General features: G+C 40.0%; 2 protein-coding genes across 14 annotated transcripts in view; one reads left to right on the top strand and one right to left on the bottom strand.

The window, feature by feature from the left end:
• Positions 1 to 16,617, bottom strand: part of LOC145522511 (uncharacterized) — a 34,793-nt gene extending 18,176 nt beyond the window's left edge. Inside the window, exons 1-3 of the mRNA XM_081531187.1 lie at positions 15,959 to 16,617; positions 15,645 to 15,821; positions 8,128 to 8,256 (exon numbers count right to left, since the gene is read on the bottom strand). Coding sequence (XP_081387313.1) covers positions 15,791 to 15,821; positions 15,959 to 16,617 — 690 coding nt within the window. The 3' untranslated portion in view covers positions 8,128 to 8,256; positions 15,645 to 15,790. The remainder of the gene's footprint in view (positions 1 to 8,127; positions 8,257 to 15,644; positions 15,822 to 15,958) is intronic.
• TPK1 (thiamin pyrophosphokinase 1) overlaps positions 1 to 27,654 on the top strand; it is a 559,100-nt gene that overhangs the window by 177,637 nt on the left and 353,809 nt on the right. For 8 of the 13 annotated variants that reach the window (XM_081534527.1, XM_081534535.1, XM_081534530.1 and 5 more), the window contains 2 exons: positions 10,381 to 10,424; positions 16,647 to 16,705. In XM_081534527.1, the coding sequence (XP_081390653.1) occupies positions 16,663 to 16,705 (43 nt within the window). In that variant the 5' untranslated portion in view covers positions 10,381 to 10,424; positions 16,647 to 16,662. Of the gene's footprint in view, positions 1 to 10,380; positions 10,425 to 16,207; positions 16,464 to 16,646; positions 16,706 to 27,654 lie in introns of those variants that run through there. The other 5 variants (XM_081534528.1, XM_081534541.1, XM_081534537.1 and 2 more) reach the window with 3 other exon arrangements.

Raw genomic sequence — 27,654 nt, 5'->3', positions numbered from 1 at the left:
GACAGCAGAGGATGAGATGGTTGGATGGTATCACTGACTCAATGGACATGAGTTTGGGTAAACTCTGGGAGTTGATGATGGACAGGGAGGCCTAGCCTGCTGCAGTCCATGGGGTCTCAAAGAGTCAGACACGACTGAGCAATTGAACTGAACTGAACTGGTGATCATCTCATTTTTCTATTTGGAACCAATTTCCAGTTTACAGTATAGATAGGGAATAATAAGTAAAATTAAATAACTGAGATGAAAAGACAGATAAAAAATTGAGGAGGCTGAGGATGCTGAGATTTGCAGAGACTCATACCAGGAAACCACGCAGAAAAAAAGATACAAAAATCTGCAGAGATCTCTTCAGGTCTTGCCTGAATTCAATTCTGGTCATGTGTCTACAAGTACAGCCAAAGTATAACATCCATAAAAACAATAAGCTAACAATTCCCAGAGTTCACACAGGATTGGGAGATATTGGAGTTCCTTTCAGGTAGAGAGAAGAGAACTACTAAATACATAAGACACTCACTAGAGACGTCAGAATAGTCATGCCTTAGTACTACAGCTAACCTTAGTACTACAGTTAAATAATCCTAGAGTAAAGGCTATTGTGTCATTGTTGTTGTTCAGTCGCTAAATCATGTCCAACTCTTTGTGACTCCATTAACTGTAGCATGCCAGTCTCCCCTGTCATCCACTATCTCCCACAGTTTGCTCAAATTCATGTCCATTCAGTCAGTGGAGACTTGTCATTACAAAGCCTGAAGGAAAACCTCAAAAGTATAAAACAGATCCTCAATTAACTGTCTGAAAAAATATATAGATTTTAAGATCCTTAAAGGAATAAAATAAAATTCAAACACTGAACTACATAAAAATAATGTCCAGCATCCAACCAAAAATTGCTAGACATGCAAAGAGGCAGAAAGATTTGATCTATTCTAGGAAGGAAGAAAAAGCCAATAAAGAGATCCTAAAATGACAGGGATGATGGAATTAGCAGATAAGGATTCTAAAATAGCTACTATAATTATGCTCAAGGATTTTAAGGCAATATAGAATAACATATGGAATTTCTGGCATTTAAAATTACAATATTTAAAATGAAAAATTCTCAGTGACATCAGCAACATGGTGGCATGAGAAATTCCTCGTATTTGTGACCCCACCAAAAACAAAAAGTTGCCATCTACCCATGGACAAAAATGCCTTTGAGGGAGCTGTGGGACCCAGAAGCATATGTCAAAGGACCCAGGAGGAATCTTTCCCACTATTGTCCTGGATAATAGGCAGACAGATCTCAGTCCTGGCTGTGGACTCTGCAGTTGCCTATGTACCAATTCTAGCCCCCCTCAGCCACAGTCTAAAACACTGTCTTAGACAATCCCCCTTGAATGAAAGATCCTTTGTAGAAGTACAGGTTTCCAGATAAGAAGTTCCAGCACACAACTGGAGAAAAAAAAAAAAAAAAAGCTATAAAATTTGGATGCATTTGAGTAGGTAAAAAGAGCAGCTTGATCTTACCCACCTTATACCTTCCCTATGGTGGCACAGCTTAAGGTCAAGAGAGATCTTCTCAGCTGTGATTTATCCTAGAGGAAAAAAGCACTTGGCTTCCCCAACTGTAGGCTGGTTGCCTATGGGGCTCATTTCTCTCTTGCTCCACCTAGAGTATAGAGCCGTGAGCTACATGACTAAAGGACAGGGAGAGGATGGGACAGCTGGACTATCATAGGACTAAGCGGGCGTTAAAAGGATGCAGATCATACTTACTGTCCACAGACTCCATCTACAAGCCCATCTGCAAGCCACTGGGAATACCTAACACGCAAATCTCCCCAGCTAGCCCGCAGGCACCCACAGCTCTCCATGCATGTAACCTGCACACTTCCCAAGCCTGTAGCCGGCTCCCTGTGGACACTCTAGACAATGGAGGAGAGAATAATCTTTGGCAGATGGCTGTGAGCACGCAGTGCAGGAGACCTGGGTCTGTATGATCCCTGGGTCAGGAAGACCCCCTGGAGAAGGGAATGGCTACCTACTCCAACATTCTTGCTTGAAGAATTCCATGGACAGAGGAGCCTGTACAGTCCATGGGGTCGCAGAGTCAGACATAACTGAGCAACTACCACTTTTCATTATAAGCACACAGAAACCGGATTCAAATCTGTGGGCTAGGGAGAGACCATAGACTTAAGATTTAGCATCATCTTTTGGAAAACAAAAGAGGCTGTCAGCACACACCTGGTTTTTTGCAAGATTCGGAGAAGGCATACTGCTTTAAAATTCTGCCACAAGAAGGAAGTGTGGAGCTGCTGTACCCATAGAAAGTCTGAGATAGCCTCAGAATTTCAGCAGGGCTACGGAAGATATCTGTCTCCTGAAAGCCATTAGTAAGGACTGGAGAAGGTGACTGGAAGACTGCTGACTTCCAAATGTGAAGACAGCAATACAGACAACTTCTCGGAACATGAAGTATCAAGGTAACATGACAACATAAAAGGATCACAATAATCTTCTAGTAAACAAACACAAAGACATGGGAACCTGCAATTTATCCAATAAAGAATGCAAAATAGCTATTTTAAGGTAACTCAATGAATGCCAAGAAAACACAGAAAGACAGTTCAATGAAATAAAAAACCAACATATGAGAAAAATGAGGAATTTAACAAAACGATAGAAATCATTAAAAAGTATCAAATAAATTCTGGATGTAAAGAATACCAAAAAAACGCAGTTTTCACTGCAACTGAGACTACCAAAATCAGAATAAAACAAGCAGAAGAAAGAATCTGGGAGATAGAAGACAGAGACTTTGAAATTATCCAGTCAGAGGAAAACAAAGAAAAAGAATGAAAACAAATGATGAAAGCCTACATGATCTATGGAATACTAAACAAAGAACCAGTTTGTGAATTATTGGAGTTCCAGGAGAAGAGAGAAAAGAGGTCAGAAAGCTTATTTAAAGAATGAAAGCTTATTATAAAAGCAAAGAGATTTGGAGATCCAAATTCATGAAGCTAAAGGTTAACAAACAAAATCAACTTAAAGAGTTCATCTCCAAGACACAGTATCAAAAACTCAAAACAGAAAGTCGAAGAGAGAATCTTAAAAGAAATGAAAAACAAAGCTTGTAACTTACAGGGAAACCCCCTTACAGTGATCAGATTTCTGAACACAGACCTCATAGGCCAGGACAGAGTGGGGTGATATGTTCAAAGTTCTAAAGGCCAAAAACTGCCATCCAAGAACACCTTAACCAGAAAATCTGTCCTTCAGAAATGAAAGCAATGTAAAGACTTCACAACAAACAAAAGATGAGGAAATTTTCACCACTAGATCTTTTATAAGAAATCTTGAAAGGAACTCTTCAAGCTGAAATGGAAGAATGCTAATTAGTAACAGGAAAACATGAAAACAGTAAGTACACTGGTAAAGGTAAGTGTATATTCAAAGTCAGAATACTGTAATATGGTGGCATATTACCCACTTAACTTTAGAATAAAGGTTAAAAAACAAGAGTATTAAAAATAGCTATAACTATAATAATTTTCAGATGAACATAAAAAGAGGTTAAATTGTGACATCAAAAACATAAAGTGACAGGGGCTAAGGAATAAAAGTTTAGAGGTTTTATACGTGATTGAAGTTGTCTGTGTAAAACAGACTGTTATATTCATAAGATGTTTTCTGTAAGCCTCATGGCACCCACAAAACAAAAACCTACAGTAAATACACAAAAAATAAAGAGAAGGGAATCAAGGCATAGCACTATGGAAAATCCATCAGTTCAAAAAGGAAGGCAGTGAGAGTGGAAGAAAAGGAACAAGGGAGCCAGAAAACAATGGTTCTAGCAAGTCTTTACCTATCAACAATAATTCTAATGTAAATGGATGGAATACTTCAATCAAAGATATGCAGTTACTGGATGAATTTTTTAAAAAATAGGCAAGAACTAACTACATGCTCCCTGTAAGAGGTTCACTTTGAGGACACAGATATGGTCAAAGTAAAGGGATAGAAAAAGACAGTCCATACACATGTAAACCAAAAAAGAGCAGGATAGTTATGCTTATACCAGACAAAATGGACTTTAAGCCAAACATGGTAAGAAAAGACAAATGAAATCATTATATAATGACAAAGGGATCAATTTATTAAGAAGAACATTGGAAATATATATGCTCCCATCATCAGAGTACCTAAATATCAATATATTAAGAAAATAGTAACAGATCTGAAGGGAGAAATAGACAACAATACAATAATAATAGGGATTTCAGTACCTTACTTTCAATAATGGATAGCGCTTCCAGATGGAAAATCAATAAGGAAACATTGGATGTGAACTATAATTTAGACTAAGTGAACCTAACAGACATATAAGAAACATTCCATTCAACAGCAGCAGAACACACATTCTTTTCAAGTATGCGTGGAACATTCTCTAGGATAAATCACAAGTTAAATCTCAAAAAAATTCTTAGCAAATATAAAAATTTGCAATGCATGTTCTCAGACATTAGTAGAACTAAACTAAAAATCAATAACAACAATACATCTGGAAAATCCCTGAGTATTTGGACATTAAATATCACATTTCTAAGCAGCACATGAATCAGAGAAAATTAGAAAATATTTTGAACTGAATGATAATAAAACACAACATCTGGGAATTTGCAGGTGCACTTAAAGAATCCTAAAAGGAGAATTTATGGATTTAAATTCTTATAGTTGATGAAGCGGAGAAGGCAATGGCACCCCACTCCAGTACTCTTGCCTGGAAAATCCCATGGACAGAGGAGCCTGGTAGGCTACAGTCCATGGGGTCGCTAAGAGTCGGACACGACTGAGCGACTTCACTTTCACTTTTCCCTTTCAATCACTGGAGAAGGAAATGGCAACCCACTCCAGTATTCTTGCCTGGAGAATCCCAGGGACGGCGGAGCCTGGTGGGCTGCCGTCTATGGGGTCGCACAGAGTCGGACACGACTGAAGCGACTTAGCAGCAGCAGCAGCAGCAGTTGATGAAGAGAGTATAAAACTACTAACCAAAACTTCCTATTTAGGGAACTAAAAAGAAGAGCAAATTAAATCCAAAATAAGTAGAAAGAAAGAAGAAAAATAAAAATTCAAATTTATAAAATATAAAGAGAAAACAACGGAGAGAATTGACAAAATTAAAATATCTTTTTAGCATATTAATAAAGTGGATAAAACTCTAGCGAAGCAATGTAAAACTAGCAAGCAACTGAAAAAACCAAAACTAAATTGCCAATATCAGAAAAAAGACAAAGATCATCACCTTGGATCCTTCAGATTTTAAGAGGATAATAAAGGAATATTAGTGTTATTATGCTAATAAATTTGACAGTGTGGATGAAATGGAAACATTTCTAGAAAAACAGAAATTATAAAACCAGGTGTAAGAATAAAAATGAAACATGAATAACACTATATTTCTTAAAGTAATTGAATATGTAATTTAAAATTCGCCCCTCTAAAATACTCCAGGCTCAAGTGGCCTCACTAATGAATTATATCAGATAGCTGTGCTGTGTGCTGTGCTTAGCTGCTCAGTAGCATCCGACTCTTTGCGAACCCATGGACTGTAGGCCGCCAGGCACCTCAGTCCATGGGGTTCTCCAGGCAAGAATACTGGAGTGGGTTGCCATGCCCTCCTCCAGGGGATCTTCCGCACCCAGGAACTGAACTGGGGTCTCCTGCATTGCAGGTGGATTCTTTCCCAGGAGAAATAAAACCTCTCTTACACGAAATTTCAGAAAATACAAGGGGAGGGAACTTTTCTCAATTTACTTTGTGAGGCTAGAATTATCATGAAACAAAAATCAAAAAAGCAATTACTTTACAAGAAAAGAATACCAATACTAATATTTCCTCATAAAAAAAAAAGAGTGAAAAGCGAAACTTGCTCAGTTTTGTGCGACTCTTTGCAACCCCATGGACTGTACAGTCCATGGACTTCTCCAGGCCAGAATACTACAGTGGGTAGCCTTTCTTTCTCCAGGGGATCTTCCCAACCCAGGGATTGAACCCAGGTCTTTCAGACTGCAGGCGGATTCTTTACCAACTGAGCTATCAAGGAAGCCCCAATATTTCCCTATAAACATTATAAACATAGATGCAAAATATTTAACATAATGTGAGCAAATCAAACGGCAATATATAAAATGGATAATCCATTATGCTGCTGCTGCGGCTGCTGCTAAGTCGCTTCAGTCGTGTCCGACCCTGTGTGACCCCAGAGAAGGCAGCCCACCAGGCTCCTCCATCCACAGGATTCTCCAGGCAAGAACACTGGAGTGGGTTGCCATTTCCTTCTCCAATACATTTAAGTGAAAAGTGAAAGTGAAGTCGCTCAGTCGTGTCTGACTCTTCGCGACCCCCTGGACTGAAGCCTACCAGGCTCCTCCGTCCATGGGATTTTCCAGGCAAGAGTACTGGAGTGGGATGCCATTGCCTTCTCCGAATCCATTATGACAAAGTGGCATTTATTTCCAGGAGTTAAGGTTGGTTTAATATTTTAAAATCAATCAATATGATAACCATAGTAACCAAATTAAGTAGGGAAGTCATATAATCTTCTTAAAATAGGTGCAAAAAAAAGAGATATTTCACAAAATTAACACACGTTTACAGTGAAAAATCTTCGCAAACTAAGGAGTAGGAGGAAAATTTCTCAGCATGAAAAAGCATGTATCAAAAAATGTGCACAACTAACCTCATGGTTAATGCTGAAAGACTCTCTACTCTATGCCTACTCTTAGGAACAAGGCATAGTTCCCATGGGCTTCCCTGGTGGCTCAGAAGGTAAAGAATCTGCATGCAATGCAGGAGACCTGGGTTCGATCCCTTAGTTGGGAAGATCCCCTGGAGAAGAGACTGGTGACCCACTCAGTATTCTTGCCTGGAGAATCCCAGGCTAGAGGAGCCTGGCAGGCTACAGTCCATGGGGTCACAAAGAGGTGGACACGACTAAGCCCACAGCACACCCACAGTTCCCATACCATTGTGTTCTCAGCTTTTCCTTTCAAAATTATACTGGAGTTCCTATCTAGTACAATAAGGAAAAATAAAAATGAATAAATAAAAGGCATATGGATGAGAAAGAAAGGAATAAAACTGTCTTTATTGCAGACAATGTGATCAATAGATTTGCAGACAATCTGATCGGTAGATTCCAAATCTATCAAAAAAAAGTTAGATGACTAATAAGTGAATTTAAAAAGACCACAGGATACAAGGCTAATGTAAAAAAATAAATTGTATTTCTAGATACTAACAACAAACAAATCATGTTTAACACTATGTACAAATATCCCTTAAGTGGGATAACCCTGAAATATACACACACACACCCACACACACCAACACACCTCCCACAAGATTCAGCTCCAGTCTCCTACAGTGGTACCTGGCTTCTGTACCCTTTCTTTGCTGCCTTCTCTACATGGGTTCTGCACATCCAAGTAAATTATCTGTGCTCAAATCCCAGTTTTAGATTTGCTTCTGGGAAACCTAAACCAAAGCATATGACAATCTGGTGTGACCTTGTGTTGAGGAAGGGCTTCCCAGGTGGCTCAGTAGTAAAGAATCCATCTGCCAATGCAGGAGACGCAGGAGACCTGGGTTCAATCCCTGGGTCGGGGAGATCCCCTGGAGGAGGAAATGACAACCCACTCCAGTCTTCTTGCCTGGAGAGTCCCATGGACAGAGTAGCCTGGCGGGCTACAGGCCATGGGATTGCACAGAGCTGGACACGACTGAGTGACTAAACAACAACAGCAACAACAGAGTTCAGGAAATAATAACCAAACTCTTGAGTGAGTAGTTCCTTGGAGGTAAAAAAAAAAAAAAAAACATTTGCTGCCTTGCCGGTAGGCTCCAGGTTGCAAACAGATGAGATTAGGAATGCAGGCTTGCCCAGGTCGCTGCAACATGTGGTACGAGGCTAAGCACACAGGAGCTGTTTAGAAATGATGCTTTTAACCTTCTATGTGTGATGCCTTGTGATTCCTTCATCAATACAGTGTGAGGATGTCACTTTCAATTCACATGGACGTTTGCAAGCAAAAAAAAAGACAACCAACAAAGAGGGGGCAGCAACTTCACCTTGGCAGTCTGTCTTCCTCTCCCTCTTCATGCTCCAAAGTTGAGCCTTAATCCCAAAGGAGTATGGAGTGAAGAGACAGCAGGATGCTTTTCTCCTCCACTTAAAACTGCTAGCTCCACAAGTCTAGTCTGGGAGGTGGGAGAGAATGAAAGTTTTGAATCAAATATGAGATCCGAGTTTTACAGTGAAAAGCTCTGAATCTTAATAACTGAGCCTATTTCAGTATTTAGTTTTTAACTTAACATTTAATTTCAGCATTAAAATAATCATGCTGCTGCTGCTATGTCACTTCAGTCGTGTCCAACTCTTTGTGACTCCATGGACTGTAGCCCACAAGGCTCCTCTGTCTGTGGGATTTCCCAGGCAAGAATACTGGAATGGGTTGAAATGCCCTTCTCCAGGGAATCTTCCCAACCCAGGGATCAAACCTGCATTTCTTATGTCTCCTGCATTGGCAAGCAGGTTCTTTACCACTAGCACCACCTGGGGAGCCCACAATAAGCATATTCTAATACTACAAGAAGCATATTTCAATACTAAAAGTGACAAAAAATTACAAATTGGAGTGATGTCCTCAACCAGTCTCGTATTAACCAGGTGGGAATAGGATATTCCCTATTCAGGGATCAGGCGGTTTTCAGCAGAGCACAACTGGCAGTAGTTAGAAAAAATAAACATGAGTAGACAGCAATGGGCTCCCAGGTGGCTCAGTGGTAAAGAATCCACCTGCCAAGCAGGAGACTCGGGTTTCATCCCTGGGTTGAGAAGATCTCCTTGAAAAGGAACTGGCAACCCACTCCAGTGTTCTTGCCTGGGAAATCCCATGGACTGAGAAGCCTGGTGGGCTATAGTCCATGGGGTCACAGAGTCAGACATAACTTAGCAACTAAACAGCAGCAGCAAACAGAACTACATATATGTGTGCGTACATATGTATAAAACATATTACATAATATAAAGAATATATTATATATTCTTTCTCAAATTCTTTTCCATTATAGGTTATTACAGGATACTGAACATAGTTCCCTCTGCTACACAGTAGATTTTTGTTTATTATTTCACTTTCTAATATATTAGAAATTTATATGGTGTGAAGTAGAAATTGATTTTTATCATTTTTATGTGTAGATAATTCCATCAAGAATATTTATTAAATACACCACGATATTTTCCCCTCTGATTTAAAATGTTACTTGTAAACAATTCCCATATATGAATTTGTTTCTGAACTCTATTTTGTTCTATCAAACTGTCTGTTTCTATGCTTATAATACCTTTTTAAAATTACTATGGTGATACATATTTTTTTCTATACCTAGTAGGAGAGTCTCTTTTTATTGACCTTCATATAACAAGCACGTGAAGAGAAGAATGAAATAAGATAGAGTTGGAGATAGGAGACATCCAGATTGTTCTGGACCTTTTCAGTTTGGATTCTATTCTTAAATCAGCTGATGAGTTTTAAGCAAGCAGGGACATGATCAATTTCACAATTTAAAAAGGGAGCTTTGGCTATCATGTGAGGACTAGATTAGAAAGATGCAAGGGTGGAGAAGGGTAGCGGTCAGGAGCATTACAGAGCCCTGTGAGGGACATGCTAGCTGGGTAGTTTAACCTTTGTTGTTGTTGTTCAATTGCCAAGTTGTGTCGGACTCTTCAAGACCCCATGGACTGTAGCATGCCAGACTTCTCTGACCCTTAACTGGTGAATCAACTGAATCAGTGATGTCATCACACCATTTCATCCTCTGTTGCCCTATTCTCCTTCTGCCTTCATCTTTCCTAGCATCAGGGTCTTTTCCAATGAGTAGACTCTTTGCATCACATGGCCAAAGTATTGGAGCTTCAGCTTCATCATCAGTCCTTCCAATGAATATGCAGGGTTGATTTCCTTTAGCATTGACGGGTTTGATCTCCTTGCAGTCCAAGGGACTCTCAAGAGTCTTCTCCAGCACCACAGTTCAAAAGCATTAATAGCTCACCCTTACCTGTTTAGTAATAGCACCCATTTTTATCTGGCCTTACTGACTCTAATTCAAGGATTACTTTTCCCAGCTTCCCTTAAAGCAAGATGGAACCATGTGATTAAGTGACACCAGACAATTATGTTTAGACAGAGCATTGTGTGAGGCTTTTGGGAAGCCTTTAAAATGTTGAACTTGATTTGAAGCTTTGCTCTGGGAAAATAGTGATGGCTAAGAAATTCCCCCACCTGCTGTTTTCTAATCCCTCACCTTTCTATGTTCCAGGAAAAGGATTATCTCAAAGAACTACTCTTCCCCACATGACTCAGGTAAGAGTGCCATCCACACTTTGTCAGGGCTCCCATGAAACTCTCAGATGTCTTTCACTTTTGCCTCAACCTCTGAGGAGGCCAGACACAGTCCTTCCAAATCCCCATTCCCTTTTTTTTTCCCCCCCAAATGAGATATACCTGACATTAGTTCCAGGTATATTCAGCTCTGCATTCTTTGTCTCATGAATGATTAGCTGATATTAGAAAGGTTTGTCTGCTTGAAAGTAACTAAACACAGAGATAAACATTTCTGTTCAGCTGATTGAGGTTTCCCCTAATTGTAAAATGACCTCAACTGCAAATCACCCCACCTGAGATTTCTCTATGCCTCCCTATAAACATCTAAAGCAAAACCATACAGTGGGGACACTTGGATCTTAGGACCTAGGGTGTGCCCCCAGTAGCCTGAATAAAATCATCTCCTTGACTGACAGATGCATTTTGTCTTTCACATATTTTTATAAGGCAGGTGGTGTACTTTTGCCCTTCCTCCTTTCTAATGGTTGAAATGTATAGGTGAAGGCTGGAGCTCAAGCAGCCTTCCAGGACCATGAGGTGGCATACATTTAAAATCATACGATACCAGATCACAGGACTATAAAAAGAAGCACAGAAAGAATGTAATGAGCTTACAGAGCAAAGTGAGATTAATTGTGAGAGGCCTGAGTGAATTTCATGGAAGACTTTTCAGAGAAGATGATATTTTAGATAGGACTTAAAATAATGAAAGTTTTGATTGATAGTTGAGAGGAAATGACAAGAATGATTGAATCTTTATCCATACTGACTTCAATAGGCTGGAATAGAACAAAAGTGGACACCTTACTGAGTTTATGGAATGAAATAAAAGGCAAATTAAAGTTGTTTATCAAGGAGTGCAGAAGAATAATGATGCTAAGAAAAGAAATGAAGACTCTAGGGGGAGGAATGAATTGATGATTTTAGTTTCAGCCACCTGAATCAGAGGTAATGGTGAAATATTTAAGTGTAAATATTCTAAAGGCAGTTAGAAATACTGCTTCAAGAGATCAAGACAGACATGCATCTTGAAGTTGCGAGAATGATTTCATTTTCTGAACAAAAAATGCTGAAGTACATGAGCTGATAGAAATTGATTAAAGACTAGAAATTATAAGACTGCTTAGTGGCAGCAGTAGGGAGAACAGCTGTTGAAGCAAAGTGGTGTTAGCACCTGTGCTCATAGCCTCTCTCAGCTTTCCCCCACCAGTTGTTTGGAGCAAAAACTGTTCTGCAAGATTTTGAAAGATATACCAAGCATGTTCCACGCTCCAATGTCTTTGAGACATTCTGGGTTTGGAGGTAAAAAAACTTGTTTATTTCTGATCTTTGTGAGATGTTAAAGATGGATAATGTGCTGTAAGTCTCAAAGGAGGTTGGTAACAGGGTGCAGTAATTTTATTTTGCTGCAGAAAATTTTTATTATAGAATCTTTTTGGAACATCATAAATTTTGAACTTCACCAGTTCAAGAAAATGGCTTAAGAGTAGAAGATAATTGAGTAGGGAGATTAGAGAGCCATCTTTGTATCCTGGAGAAAATGTATAACCTATTGCTAGAGGTTCCATCCTACTCCATGGAACTTTTGGGGATACTAGGATCCATTGAAAACTTGCTTGAAGCTATGAAATTGCTCCTCTGAAAATTATACCACAGGTTTATGTATGTTCTTTTCCTTGGAAGCCCAAAATATGACAAGGATTAACAATAGTGACCATTAATTTCCTTTTAATATACATTTCACAACTTTAAATTTCTTTAATGTGCATACTACAAAATATTAAATAATGATTAACGCATGTAAAATAATGGTGATATTTCCCTAAGTCTGCTGCCTTCTACGTACTCCATCCCTTTATCTCAGAGGTCATTTTAAACAATTCGTGTATGGATATCCAAATATATTTAAAAAATATAGGTAGGGTTTTTCCTACCACTTCCATTTATTAAAATTTACTGTATCATGGATATTTTTTCACATGAGGGAACATTGATTTAGCTTATTCTTTTTAATAATTGCTGGAATTCTATACTTCAATTTTTCATTTTTTTCCCCACCATGCATTAATCCATTTAACAAACATTTATTCAATCTCTATTATGGGTGAGGTATTCTTGTTTGCCTGGATAAATGGCAATGAACAAAACAGATATGGTTCCTGCTCTTAGCAAGCTCTCACTCTAGCAGGAGGAGAAAAGTCGTAAACAAGTTAAATAACTACAGATTGTGAACATAGCTCTTCAGGAAAGCAAACAATCCTAGGTAAGATAAAGAGTAACCAGAGGAAGAAAGTTAGTTTTGTGCTGAGGCTGGATGAATGTGAGAAGAAACATTCTAGGCTATTGCAAACATTTCATTATGAACATTCAGTAAATATTCATTGATTGCTTATTCTTTGCCAGCAACTGTGCCCCAGTGTAAGGATTCAAAAGTGAACAATGAAAATCTGGTCCTTGTTCTCTTGCAGCCTACATTTTAGGGTAATTAAATAAAATACAAAGACCTCAACAGAGTTACTGGAACATAATAATTATTGAACAAATGTAAATTTGTATGATAATTTACAATGTTATTTGCAATCTACTAAGTAAATTTATATCATTGTTCAAATTTGCTTCTCCAAATGCTAGAGATGTTGTGTTTTTCACATTAGTTGCCATTTGAGTACCTTCTGTAATTTGCCTGTAGATATCCTTGTAATGGGGCTTCCCAGGTGGCACTAGTGGTAAAGAACTGGCCTGCCAATGCAGGAGACGTAAAAGATGCAGGTTTGATCCCTGGGTCGGGAAAATCCCCTGGAGGAGGGCACGGCAACCCACTCCAGTATTCTTGCCTGGAGAATCCCATGGACAGAGGAGCCTGGTGGGCTACAGTCCATGGGGTCGCAAAGAGCTGGACACGACTGAAGCAACTTAGCATAAGCACGCACATCCTTGTAATAGGGAAGAACCAATCTGACTCCATGTTGAATCTGTTTCTTTTGCTTTAACCTTGATTCCCTGGTGGCTCAGAGGGTAAAGAGTCTGCTTGTAATGCGGGAGACCTGAGTTTGATCCCTGGGTTAGGAAGATAACCCTGGAGAAGAAAATGGCAACCCACTCCAGTATTCTTGCCTGGAAAATCCCATGGACAGAGGAGCCTGATGGGCCAGAGCCCACAGGGTTGCAAAGAGTCAGATAGGATTGAGCAACTTCAGTTTTATTCTATTGCTTTTGCTATAAGTTAATCACTAAAGAGATGCTGCCTATGGTTTAAAGTATACATAGTGGCCTATCTCAGGGAACTCTGCCTCCCATGTCTGAGTGTTAAGCTAAAATACCTTTGTTTAGCTCATAGGAAACATTCTGACCTGTATGGTTGCAGGAACACACATCTTCCAGAGTCTGGCTGAAACCAGGAAGTATTTGCAACAATTCATTGCCCTATTTTACTATACCTCCTCATTGCCCTCTCCTTGTTCTAGAAAAGAAACTAGCATCCAAACCCAGACAAATGGTTCTCTGGGAAACTAGTCTACCATCTTCTTGGTCTGCTGATTTTCTGAATGAAGTCAGTATTCCTTGCCCTAACAATTCATCTCTTGATTTATTGGTCTGTCATGCAGTGCTACCATTTTAATGGTCCACTTGCTTGTTGGCTGTGTTTATGCTAAGTCACTTTAGTCGTGTCTGACTTTTGTGGCCCTATGGGTTATAGCCTTCCAGGTTCCTCTGTCTATGGGATTCTCCAGGCAAAAATACTGGAATGAGTTGCCATGCCCTCCTCCAGGGGATCTTCCTGACCCTGGGATCAAACCCACGTCTCTTACATCTCTTGTATTGGCAGGCAGGTTCTCTACCACTAGCGCCACCTGGGAAGCCCCCATTTGCTTGCTACTGAAATAGATACAGCAACCACTTGTCTGTTACATGGGTACAGTCTCCCTTCACCTCCAGTGTGTTGTCTTCTAGATGTCTACGGGCATCTTGAAACATGTGGACCTTTGAAACTTATTGTGGTTAATATTTCAATTTTCTTTGGGAGAAACCTGAGCTAGATTACACATAAAAACTTTGCAAGGAAGTGTGCTATAAATATAAACAGGGATGTTATAAGATGTAAGTTGGATAGTTCTCATATTGATGGACAGGGACAAACAGGGTTTTCTTGCAAACCTATATGCACTAGGCACCCACACAAGTGTTTACCCAAACCTAGTCATTTGGTGCTTATAGAACTCCTCCAAAGTAGACAACATTGTTTCCATTTTATATCCGAGGAAACCTAAGTAGTTTTCTTAAGCCCCACAGTTAGTAAGCACATAGTGGAAATGGCTCACCTGCTGTATTGTGATGGTAAAGACCTAATATTTAACTTTACTACGATAAATGTGAAGTCCCTAGTAGTTTGGTCTAAAATTGACTGTGAGGTAGGTGTATACTTGGCTTAACATGGTGAATGTGAAAAATACCTGTCAGTTCTATTTGATCTGGCAGCTGAAAAAGTTAATGAGTATCAGCAATGTACTCTTCTATGGTTGGATTACCCCTGGAACTTGGTGACCAGTGTCAAAGATAAACACAGCCAGGTGCTAGCCCAAGCATCAAAAACAGATTTTGTTTAGTAACTACTGACGGTCGGGAAAGAGTTGAGCTCTATTCCTCTATGTGCAGAGGCTACTGGGACTGGTTTTAAAGGGAGGGTGAGGGAGGGGAAGAGTGGGCAAAGGGTTGGTCAGTATTAAGGGCGATTACACAAGCTTCTCTTGGTAGCTGGCAGCTGCCAAAGCAAGGAGTCTCTTCTCCCACAAAGATGCTACCCTTCCTGCATTTGCAGGGAATGGCTCTCAGGTTGGTAGAGACCCTTCTGAGTCTTAAGATACATATCCACAACCGCAAATCCTTGGGAGGTCAGGGGTTCGTTAGGACTTTCTCAGGCAGGCATTTTAAAGTGTGTGTGTCCTGGGGACGGGCCTTAGGCTGGTAGAAGCCATGCTAGAGTTGGTCACGTCTCTTAGGGCAGGGGTCTACAAGAGTTGTCAGATACTGACAGTTGTGCAGTTCTCATCAGCTTTCAGAACCACGATGTATGGGCAACATTAAATACAGAGGGTGGGAACCACGACAGTGGAGGCTAAAAACCAAGTCCTCTAAGAACCTCGAAAGAATAAGTTTAGTCTGGAAAAGATAAAGCCTAGGGAGTCTACTAAGTCTAGAGACCTGGCTTGCTCAGTCCTGGAAGAGGCTGCGTGGCCACAGAAAGAGATCTTCAACCCGTGAATGTTGGGAGCCAGCGGAGCTGCAAAAGCTGCATCAAGTTCTTGCCAACGATAACATTCTGTTATTGTTGCAACCCAGGGAAGACTTTAACGAAGGCATGCTCCTGAGGCACACGAGCTGCAAGCAAGAGATTAAAGAGAATGAGGATTGAGAAAAAGGGCTCTCTCGGTAACTTGGGTAACTCTGATGCCAAGCTGACGAAGGATGATGGGGGAAGTTAACGCTTGGCAGGAATCAGCGTTCCTCAAACACACCAGCGATGGCTCCAGGGCAGAACTGGCCTAGAAAAGAGGGCGGCACGTGAGGGAGCCGGCAGCAGGGCGGCCCCAGGTCCCGGCGCCCGACGCCGGGCACGCCCGGGCTGGGTGGTGGAGGCAGCGGGAGCCGCGAGCGTGAGGGATGGGGGCGGGGCCTCGCGGCTCGCCCGCTGCCCGGCTCCCGGAAGGAGGCGGGGCCGCCTCGCGCGCCCTTCCTTTAAACCTGCGGCCTCAGGCCGCGCCGCCGAGGCGCCCCAGTCGAGTGCCGCGCCGTCGATCGCGCGGCTCCGCAGTCTGAGCTCCCGCTCGCCGGGGCTCCGCCCGCCATTGTGTAAGTGAGACCGCAGCCCAGGCGCGCCCGCCGCGTTCCCGGCGCGTGGGGCGGGGGGCCGGCGGCTCCGGCTGCCTGCGCCGTCCCTGGCTCCCCTGGCTCCCCTGGCCCCCCGGCCCCGGGACGGTGCCAGCGGCACGGGGAGAGGCTGGACCGGGCGACCCCGTCGAGGCAGGCGTGGCGCGCGCTCTGCGCCCCCACGCGCTCTGGGAGGGAAGGCCCCCCGCGTCCCCGCCGGCCCTGCCCGGCCGCACACCGGCCCGTCCCGCGGCCCCACGTCCCGGCGTGTTCGCGTGCTGTGTAATGAGCTAGGAGACGTTCTCATGTGGCATTTTTATGTGTTTTTTAACGCAGAGAGCAGCAGTCCGTTATGGAGCGTGCCGTTACCCCGCTGGAACCCCTGCTTCCCTCCGGTAACTGCTTCTCCACACGTTTTACAGCCCGACTGATGTGCGCTCCCCGCTCCCCCACGCCAAGCCTTGATCAGGTTAAAAGGGCCGGACTCGAGGCCCAGAGTGGTGTCCAGTCTGACTCAGATTCCTACGTTTAGGCAGATTACTCAGCCTCTCTGATGCCTCAGTTTCCTTATCCGACACACACACACACACACACACACACACACACACACACACAAAGGAGCACAGTCATTAGTCTTTGCGTTGTAGAGTCGTGTGAGGACTAGAAGGTGATGCCCTTCACCTGGAGAAGACTAAGCCCTACCTGTAACGTGAGCTCTTAGGCTCCTAACAGCAATTGGAGCCGAAAAGTAGACGGAAGGGGTAAAGATCAGTCTTGATTGACTTTATGATCGCTTGCCCATTGTGCCCATTTGCCATCCTTTGAAAATGCCTCAGTTACCCAATAAAAATGCTTTCAAGATACAATAGTCGAGGATTTTTCTTATTTTGAAGTGTGGAGTCATTGTAATTCACGTGGAAGTAGACGGAAGAAGGAGTTTTTCTGAGGGAATTGTCAGTCGCTTTCATTATCATGTGTAGTAACTGACCCGAGTGCTAATTTCATGGTTTAAAACATTTTTTATGTACCGGTTTTTACTTTTGTTTCTCTTGTGTAGAACTTATAGTTTATCAGCTCATCAGTTTAAATAGAATGCAAAACTCTTGATAGTGTTTACAGTTTTCTGTAAACCTATGAATTCATGAGTTTTTTGGGGGCGGGAGTATTGAATCTGATTTGAACTTGTCCGTTTCCCCACATTCTGGGAGTGTTTATGGTAAAACAATCAAGAAATAATTACAGCAGGGGACCCTGACTCGTTTCTGCCCAGTCACTTTCTGTGCGACACTGTTAACATATACTTTATGTATTACTTTACAGGTAGTAAGAAACTAGAGTCTGAACCCAGATATGTTTGACTTGTTGAGAGGTTGAGGGTCTAATCATTTTTGAAAACAGCTTTTCCTAAGTTAGGAAAAGCACTGGCAAACATAAACATTTTGCAGTTGAAACTTCTGTAGTTGTTGGTTATCCAAGGGTAGCGGGGACCAACAGTATTTCCAAGAGTAAACATTGGATTCAGCTGGCCTGTTGACTTTCAGATTTGTTACTAAGCGTGAGCACTTTACTGCTGGAAGATTTCTAATGTTTTCTCAGTGCTACATAGGGAAGGTTGGAGTGAGGCAACAGGGTTTCTGGGTCTAAGTCTTAGATTTCCTGGTTGTATTTCAGTTTCTTCATCTGTGAAATAGGAATATTTCGCAGGGTTCTTGTGAGCATAGATGAGTTGTAAAACATGTAAAGCACTTAGCTTTAATTACGGCAAGCAATTAGATTCAGTGGTCAGGCTAATGTGGTTGGATTTCAGGGTCAGTGTTGAAATGGAAAGGGCTTCCCAGGTGACTCTGGTAAACAATCCACCTGCCAGTGCAGGAGAAGCAAGAAGCATGGATTCAATCCTTGGGTTGGGAAGATCCCCCGGAGGAGGAAATGGCAACCAGCTTTAGTATACTTGCCTGGAGAATTGCATGGACAGAGAAGCCATAGGGTCGCAAAGAGTTGTACACGACTGAGCTGCAGAGCACAACATGCCTGCATGCTGAGATGGAAAAGGTTTGGAGCAACAGATTAGTAGGAAAGACAGGCAGTTCTGCTCCTTGTGGGTTGAAGCAGAGGCTTAGGGAGAAGGCCATGACTCCTCAGGTCAGACATGTGTAGGCTCCGCGCTGGGGCAGGCGTACAGGGGAACCGTTAAGGACTGTGATGTCCTGTATGAAGCACAGATCCGGCAGGTAGAATCCTGAGCTCTGAGGACATCTGTGGCATTTAGTGGTTTGCCTCGTTTCTTCCTCTTGCTCCTAAGGGTACAATTATTTAGAGATTCCCATCTGATCTCAAACACTGGCCTAGAAACATGGGTTCCCTACAAGTTTACTTTCCTCTAGATAAATTAGGGATATTTAAAAACAGAACAGTGTATCACGAGGGGCCCTTGCAATACCTGGCTCAGATTAATTCGGTAAATATTTGAGGTTAACGTTACGTTTAGAGAGGTTCCCTTCATCAAATAGACAGTTAATATTTTCTAGCAGAGAGGTAGCTGTTTGTATGAATAACTTCTGTGAATGTAATTTTTGGCATGATGTGCCTGTAATGTTTACCCAGATTTCGTGTGGTGGACAACCTGACAAACTGGTTCTCTCCAGGTTAACTAATTGTCAGGTACACCAAAATGCTCACCTCTAATGATCACCAGCACGGGAAATATAAAATCTTTTTAATCTTTGTTATTTGTAATTGAAGTGTGTGTTAGTCTCTCAGTCGTGTCTGACTCTGCGACCCCATAGACTATAGCCTGCCAGGCTCTTCTGTCCACGGGATTCTCCCAGGCAAGAATACTGGGGTGGGTTGCCATTCCCTTCTCCAGGGAATCTTCCCAACCTAGGGATCTAAGCCGGGTATCCCGCATTGTGGGCAGATTCTTTACCATCTGAACCACTAGGGAAGCCCAAACTAAAGTAAATGGTTATTATTTAAAGAAAAACAGCTAACCTAAAACATGAAAGTTTCCTGTAGTCTCTCTTCGAGAAATAACCATTATTAACAATTGGCATATATTCTAAAATTGTATTTATGTACATATAACCAATATACCATTCCTCTTGTTTTAAATAAAATGGATTTATATCGTAAGTTTTGTAAATTACTGTTTTGGAGCAGTGAGTAAAAATATATCAATATTTGATTTCAAACATCTTGCTCTTTGTTCATTTTTTTTTTTTAAAAACAGTGTAGTGTTTGTAAATGTTAAAAAACAATTCAGGCGAGTAAATGTTACAAATCTAATTCAGCGATTATTCAGCAATTAATATATTGGGTAGTATCCAGTCTGGTGGGTAGAAAGAAACTGGAAGAGCTGTGTGAAGTGGTAGACTTTATAGGCAGAAATGAGCAGGAACAAGGAAGTTACACTCGCCAAAAGTAGTTTGGTTCTAGCAAGGTCCCTTTTCTTCAGGGTCTGGTAAAGGGTCTGTCAGGCAGATTACTTTGCTAGCTCTGATAGAGTGACTTCTGATTGGCTGGTTTAAGATCCCATTTTTGGTAGAGCTGAAACTGCACATAATTGGGTTAATTATTAAGTCTGTGTTTGGTGATGTGGGGTTTAACATAAATGAATCCATTTTGGGCCTGTTGTTTTTAACACTGCAGGAAAAAGTCCATCCTATTTAACAGAGGTTGTCCTTCTGAAATCTTGTGTGTTTCTAAATTGTGTGCATGTATAGATAAATATAGGACTTGTTTTAAGCCCTTTCCTGCAACTTTCTTCACTTACTACTTTGTTATGGTCCATATGTGTAGGTATCCCAAGTTGTTTGTTTGTTTTTTTAAATGGACATTATAGACACAATGAACTAGGCTTTCTTAAAGGACATTTAGATTATTTCTAGTTTTTATTAATATCTAGGATGCATAACTTTGATTGTATTTTTGCATATTTATGTAAGTTTATCAATATGATAGATTTCCAGAAATGGAATTACTGGATCAAAGGATATGTCTGGATTTCTGTTATCTAGAGGAACTGACAACTATCTAGTGTTTGCCTTTGATACCAGTTGCTGTGGGGGATACTCTTGATCTCTGTTATCAAGGAGCTTACAGTCTTATTGGAACTGAGAACAAAGCAAGATAGATGCTAGTTAGATGTTGAACTGTGTGATGGGATCCACATAGGAACCACAGGGACTTGGGAGGAGGGCAGGCTGGAGTAGGCAGAGAAACCATGGGTGGACAGGTGTCAGGTGGTCGTCCAGAAAAGCACTGGATTTAAATCGCAAGAGGCCTAGGGGAAGCCCAAGAGCACTGCAGGTCCTGGGCCTTCCTTGATTGAAAGGTCAGTCCTGTGTCTGGGAACTAATTCAGTCCATCTGGTGACTAGCGAGGAAGAAAGAAGGTTGAGAGAACCAGTGGAGGTTTTGGAAGAATGGTTGAGCAGTGAGGTTAAACCAAACTGCAGAGGACAGAGAAATTTATTTCAGGATAGGAGATAGAAAGATTTTTGAAAGTTTCTGTGTCCTTCCATCTCTGGAATATTCTCTATGAAACAACCTTTTATATACCTTTAAAACTCGATTAAATTGTATCATCCATGTCATGGTTCAGAATTGCTAATTGTATACAGGTTAAAGTCCTTATCCTGATCTTTAAAGGCCCTTCACCATCTGATTCTTAACTGCTTTTTCAGAATACTTTTTTTTTTTTTTTAATTACTCACCTCTCTGTCTAAGCCAAGCAGAACTCACCACTATTTACTATGTGAACATTGGTTGGAGCCTCAGTACTTTGACCCTAACTCATGCTACACTAATCCTCTGGAGTGTTCATTTTCAATGTTAGAGTTCTTATTGTGAAGCTTTAGTCATTCTGGTGGGTGTGTAGAGGAATCTCTGATTTTAATTTGCATTTCCTTATGGCAGAATGGGGATATTGTCTGTTGTTAATCGTGAAATGTTTGTCTCTTGCCACTTTACTTTTTTCTTTGTATAGTTGATTTATAATGTTTCAGGTGTACAGCAAAGTGATTCAGTTATACCTACATCTATTAGTTATGTCTATGTATCTATTTCTCAGATTCTTTTCCATTGTATGCTATTATAAGGTATTGTAATGTGGTATACAGTGGGTCCTGGGCATTTATTTTATATATAATAGTGTGTATCTGTTAATCTTGAAAGTGAAAGTCGCTCAGTAGTGTCTGATTCTTTGTGACCCCTTGGATTATACAGTCCATGGAATTCTCCAGGCCAGAATACTGGAGTGGGTAGCCTTTCCCTTCTCCAGGGCATCTTCCCAACCCAGAGATCAAACCCAGGTCTCCTGCATTGCAGGTGGATTCTTTACCAGCTGAGCCACAAGGGAAGCCCAAGAATATTGGAGTGGGTAGCCTATCCCTTTTCCAGCGGATCTTCCTGACCCAGGAATCGAACCCGGGTCTCCTGCATTGCAGGTGGACTCTTTACCAACTGAGCTACCAGGGAAGCCCTGAGCTACCAGAGAAGATTAAGGATTAATCTTAAATCCCTAATTTATCCCTTCCCCCTGTTTCCTGTTTGGCCGTCACAAGTTTGTTTTCTATGTTTGTGAGTCTGTTTTGTAAATAAGTTCCTTTGTATCATTTTTTTTGGATCCCACATAAATGAGATCATATGATATTTGTCTTTATCTGACCTAGTATGATAATTTCTATGTCCGTTCATTGTTTAACAGCTGGGTAATACTCTGCTGCACACACACACACACACACACACACACACACACACACACACCCCACGTTGAGGTTTCTTCCACGTCTTGGCTGTTGTAAATAGTGCTGCTGTGAACATTGAGGTGTGTTTATCTTTTTTCGAATTAAAGTTTTCACATTTTCTGGTTGTATGCCCAGGAGTGGAATTGCTGGTGCATGCTCAGTTGCTCAGTCACGTCTGATTCTTTGGGACCCCATGGACTGTAGCCTTCCAGGCTCCTCTCTCCATGGAGTTTTTCAGGCAAGAATACTGGAGCTGATTGCCATTTCCTCCTCCAGGGGATCTTCCCAACCCAGGGACTGAACCCGTGTCTGTTGCGTCTCCTGCTTTGGCAGGTGGATTCTTTTACCATTGCACCCCTTGGGAAGCCCAGGGATGGCTGCATCATCTGGTAACTCTACTTTTAGTTTAAGGAAGCTCCACACTGTTCTCGTTTGTGGCTGCACAAATTTGCATTCCCATTAACAATGTAGGAAGGTTCCCTTTTGTCCACACCCTCTCAAGCATTTATTACGTGTAAACTTTTTGATGATGATCATTCTTGCCATGTTTCTATTGGGTTGTCTTTGATTTTTTAACATTTAACTTGTTAATTTTGTAACATTTAATTTTGTAACATTTAACATTTAACTTTTTTAACATTAACTTGTAGGAGTTTTTCTTTTGAGATACAATTGATATATAATGTATTATTTTTGATTTGATACATGTATACATTGCAAAAGAATTACAAGTAGGAGTTTATGAATTCTGGATACATAGTTCTTTGTCTTGATTTTCTCATTAATGAGATAGAGAAGGACACTTTTCAAGGAGAGATACGAAGATTAAAGAGTATCTGTAAAGCATTTAATACTGATACAGTATATATAAGTCTGTATAAGAATGCAGACATTTTATTTTGTTCATTGCCTTAACATTTTATCTAAAGGTTTTTAAATTTGAATAATATTTAACTGGTAAGCACATACTATTGCTATTTTAAACTCTGTTCATATAGGTGCGTTTTCATGAATTTTTTTTTTCTTGTAGTGTCTGATCATTTCAGTTTTTACTATGAATCTTTATATTTGGAACTCCGTATGCTTGAAAGTAAAGTATATTTATTTTAAACACTTTGCAGCTGAAGTAAAAGAGTAAAACCTTCCTCGGGATCATTAACTTGCATGTGCTTATTTCATAAACTTAAGACATAGAGCAACCAATTACAGAGACTTTAATTTCTAGTTTACTAAAGTTCTGGTATTTAGGCATTTTTGTATATTTTTACAACACAGTATATATGTGTTATAAAAAGATATGGATAAAAAGATGAAATAAAACTGCTGTATTTCAGCCTCTGAGATTGCCACTATTCTCCACATTTGTGTGCATTTGTTGTGTATACATTGATATTTGTGTTCCTCCAGATATTTCTATGTATGAATACACTGATGTTTTTAAACCAAAATGAGAACATAATGTAAGTTGCTTTATTCAGTTCCATGTCAGATTTCAAAGTATCTAATACCCCACCATATTTAAATTTTCTCATTCTCAAAATAGCTTCCAGGTGCTTGTTCCAAACTAGGACTACCTATGCATTGGGTTCAGGATTTTAAATCTCGAAACATTGTCCTTCACATTTTAAATGTCCTTTAATGTTGAGTATTGATAAATAAAGCTTTTATGTCCCTCTTAAGTTGATCTGATGGAATAAAAAATACAGCAGTTTGGTATGAACCATCATTCACTTAAAAATACATGATAAACTCTAATTCAAAAATTCCATTTTATTTTCCCCACATAATTTCATCATAAATTTGTGCTAGAAAACCTTTTATCTATCACTCTACCTTTCTTTGCAAAAAGATTATATATATTTAAATTTTAAAAAGATTTCTATGACCGTAATGCTCTTGGGACTTATTTCTTCTCAGCTGAATTACCATTGTTGAGGTTTGTTATGAATTGAATTACCCTTTTATGTATTATGGGCACACACTTGATTAAATCAGCATAATTATATTACACGTTCTTATAACAACTAACATTTCTGTAGCACTGTGTGCTGGGCATGGTTTTAATACTTCAACACTGTAAAACCTGTAGAAAAGTTGTGGACCTAGAGTCTAGGTTTAGGTTTTGGCTATCCTCTTCACTAGGTATGTGACCTTGGACATGTCTCTCGATTTCTTAGAGCCTTAGTTTTTTTATATAAAGTAAAAATCATACAGACATGAAGTCCTTGGTCCAATTTAGGCTACTGTAAAGTATAAAAAGCAAGTTTAAGAAATAGAATCAATGCAAATGGAAAATACTTTGTACTAAATGAACTTTTTAATAATTAAATTTTGAAATCCTTCATTTTTCTATAGTTCTCAAAGGAGATAGCTATTTATTTAGTAAAGGTGTTCAGTTAGGCAGGGCTACCTGTTCTTTTCCCTGAATTCTGTGTGTAGTTTTCTTCTATACTTACTGAATTTATTATTTCTAGGTACATGAAACTTTTAATAATGGTTATAGTTTTTTGATGCTTCATGGTTAAGTGGAAATGTGTCTGGGAATATCTCATTCAGTGTAGCATTCCTGTTAGTTTTCCTATTTCTCGAACTTATTCTCCATTGAAAATGCCTGATTAAACCCTGAAAAGAAGTATAAAACATGAAGATGGATAGTAGCATTCTCTGATTTACTTGAGGCTGGTTTGGGCATCCCTGGGTAATCTGTACCTAGAGTTCGGACTTCTTTGTAATATAAATGAGTGGCCACCTGCATCGCTAGTTCAGCAGCAGACCTCTTAAGAACCCTTGGTGATGACATGCTTGATACCAAACATAGTCCTAAACTGTTAACTCCCTTCTTTAATCTATATTTAGTTAATCCTTATAAGAATGATGTAAGGGTAGGTCTGAGTTATTTGGATTTATTTTTGAATTACAGATTAAAATTCTTCAGTATAGTAGTAAGATGCTTCTTGGTCACATATCTGAAGTAGTTAAGCGTTCTTCTTAGAAGTTTCTGGTTTGTACTTTTCTTTAGATTTGGGCTAATACATGTGGCTGTTGAGCATTTGAAATATGGCTAGTGTGACAGAAGCACTGAGTCTTCACTGTGAGAAATAAAACTCCATCGGTTATTGAAAACATTTTAATTATTTGGAACAATGTATTAGTTTACTGGAGCTGCCATAACAAAGTGCTATAGATTGAGTGGCTTAAAGAAATTTTTCTCACAGTTCTCCGGCCAGAAGTCAGAGACTCAAGTTTGGTTTCTTTCGAGGCCTCTCCTTGTTTGCAGACGGTTACCTCCTCTGTGTCCTCACGTGTTCCCCCTTGGTCTGTGTCTCACCTGGGTTCTCATCTGTTCCTTAAAAGGTACCTGTCCTATTGGGTTAGTGCCGCTCTTATGACTTCATTTTAACTTAATTAACTTTTTAAAGACCCGATCATAACACTGGTAGATGAATCACAAAGAGTCGATTTCAGTCTTACGTAGTTGCTGTTCTGTCCTTCTATACAATATGTCCTCTTATTCGTTCAAGACTTCCTAAGTATCTAAATTTCATAAGTAATTTAAATTGTTCTAGTAGCCTCTTTAAAAAGGGAAAACAGATGAACTTAATTTTATCTTTTATTTATCCTAATATATCTAAAGTGATATAATTAAACATGCAATCAGAAATAAACAATTATTGACATTTTTGTACTAAACCTTCAAACTCCACAATATATAGTTTATACTTCTAGCATGTCTCTATTTAGATGCTAAATTTTCATTAGAAACACTTTACATCTAGTTTGTGATAATTTGTCAGATATTTTGTTCTTATTCATATCAGTAAGAGCCAGCTCACAGACTGGGACTTTTGGAACAAGCTTCATACACAGGGAATAGAATGTTTATTTTCCATGGAAAGCCTTTGGAAACAGTAATTAGAGACAGAACTAGGACTGCACCTGGGTTTTTTGACTGTATGTTTTTCTTAATATCAGCACAGCTTTTCTGTTGTTTAAGGCAGTATAGTATGCCTGATTTGAAACTTGGGAAACTTGCTTTTTTTTTTTTAAGACATTTTCATCCCTTTGTAGATAGCATGTAGACCTCAGGCTAAAGCTTCAGCTTAAGGATTGTGATGCCTTTGCTATCCAGGGCTAATTAAGATATCCAGCAGGCAAACTAGTGGATTTTCCAGTTTCAGGGGTTAATCCTCTTATTTTGGGCTCCCAGGTAAAGAATCCATCTGCCATTGCAGGAGACTCAGGAGACATGGGTTTGATCCCTGAGTCTGGAAGATCCCCTGGAGGAGGAAATGGTAACCCATTCCACTATTCTTGCCTGGAAATTTCCTTGGACAGAGGAGCTTGGCGGGCTACAGTCCATGGGGTCTCAAAGAGTTGGGCACGCCTGAACACGCACACAACAACAACCTCTTTCTTTACTTTCCTGCCCAATTAGAAATCCATTCTAGGTAGTTTTCAAGTCTCTTGAATGTTGCTGACTCTTCTTGTTCTTCCTTGGTGTATAACTCATAATTGTTGGAATTCTTCCTTTTTGTTCTCTTTATTTCTAATTTACAAAGACTTTGCTGTCACAACTATATGTGTTTGATGTAGTTTAACTTTTCCATATATTTTGCTTGATTTTTATATTTGCCTTAATTTTTGTTGCTTTAATTGGTTTCATTATATTTGATGACAAAAATGTTTGGTTCATCCTCATTCTTAATGGCCAAATTGTTTCTTTTGCCATAAGTAATATCTCATTAACTTTATAAGCCATCTTTTCCACATCTTCTAGAGAATCAATTTCCTTTGTTTTAGTGGTGTTAAGTCTCTGCAGTACCCACTTCCCACATCCTTATATATTAGCATTTTAATAGCTGCATGCTTTCCTAAAGGAAAGCTTCTAGAGTTTAAAAATAATCCCAATTTAAAAAAATCTTGTAAATTGGTCCTTTGTAGCATTTTCAGAAATACTATTCTTTTAAACAAAAGAATTGAAAATATGGAGTGAAGCTGTGGGGGCAGTTCTAACATTCGCAGCGCTCAAATGTTATGGCTTGATCACTCCAAAAAAAAAATCTTCTGTGGGTTTTGATACATTAACACTAGATGTCTTTGAAGGTTCTCTAGGAAAATGAGGTGTATTTGTGCCTTAACTTCTCATTCAAATGAATTGTCTTCCCTTTCTTCTTGTTAAAATTCATCAGAAAGAGTTATTATTCTTTGTAGGTGGCAAACAGATGCTCAAACAAATGGATTTCATTCTGAGAGTATTCCTGTATCTTTATCACACCATTGTCTTTGAAGGTGTTCATTTATCAGCAGGGAATAGTTCCTTTTGTTTTTATGTCTTTAGAGAATTTAAGCTTTGATTTACTCTTAGGTCATGTGTAAGTTGTATAAATTGGGCTCGTGGCCCAATTGCTGATGTTTATGTTGAGGTGACTTTATTTTTCTTTTTCGAAGTAGGAAAACTGTTCTTGCAGTTTATAGCTCATGTGAGTACAAACACTGTGAGTAGTGAATACTGTGCTGGGAGAGAAGATCTTTGAGACCCTTCGTGTTCCTGGGGCCAATGTGTCTTTGGTGGTGCCTCTCTGAGATGGCTGTCTGCCT

Source organism: Giraffa tippelskirchi, chromosome 10 (assembly GCF_054371585.1).
Source record: "Giraffa tippelskirchi isolate mGirTip1 chromosome 10, T2T-mGirTip1v1.2.pri, whole genome shotgun sequence".
NCBI classification, from domain to species: domain Eukaryota; kingdom Metazoa; phylum Chordata; class Mammalia; order Artiodactyla; family Giraffidae; genus Giraffa; species Giraffa tippelskirchi.
The sequence above is the reverse complement of the archived record's forward strand: the minus strand, read 5'-3'. Positions and strand labels throughout refer to the sequence as shown.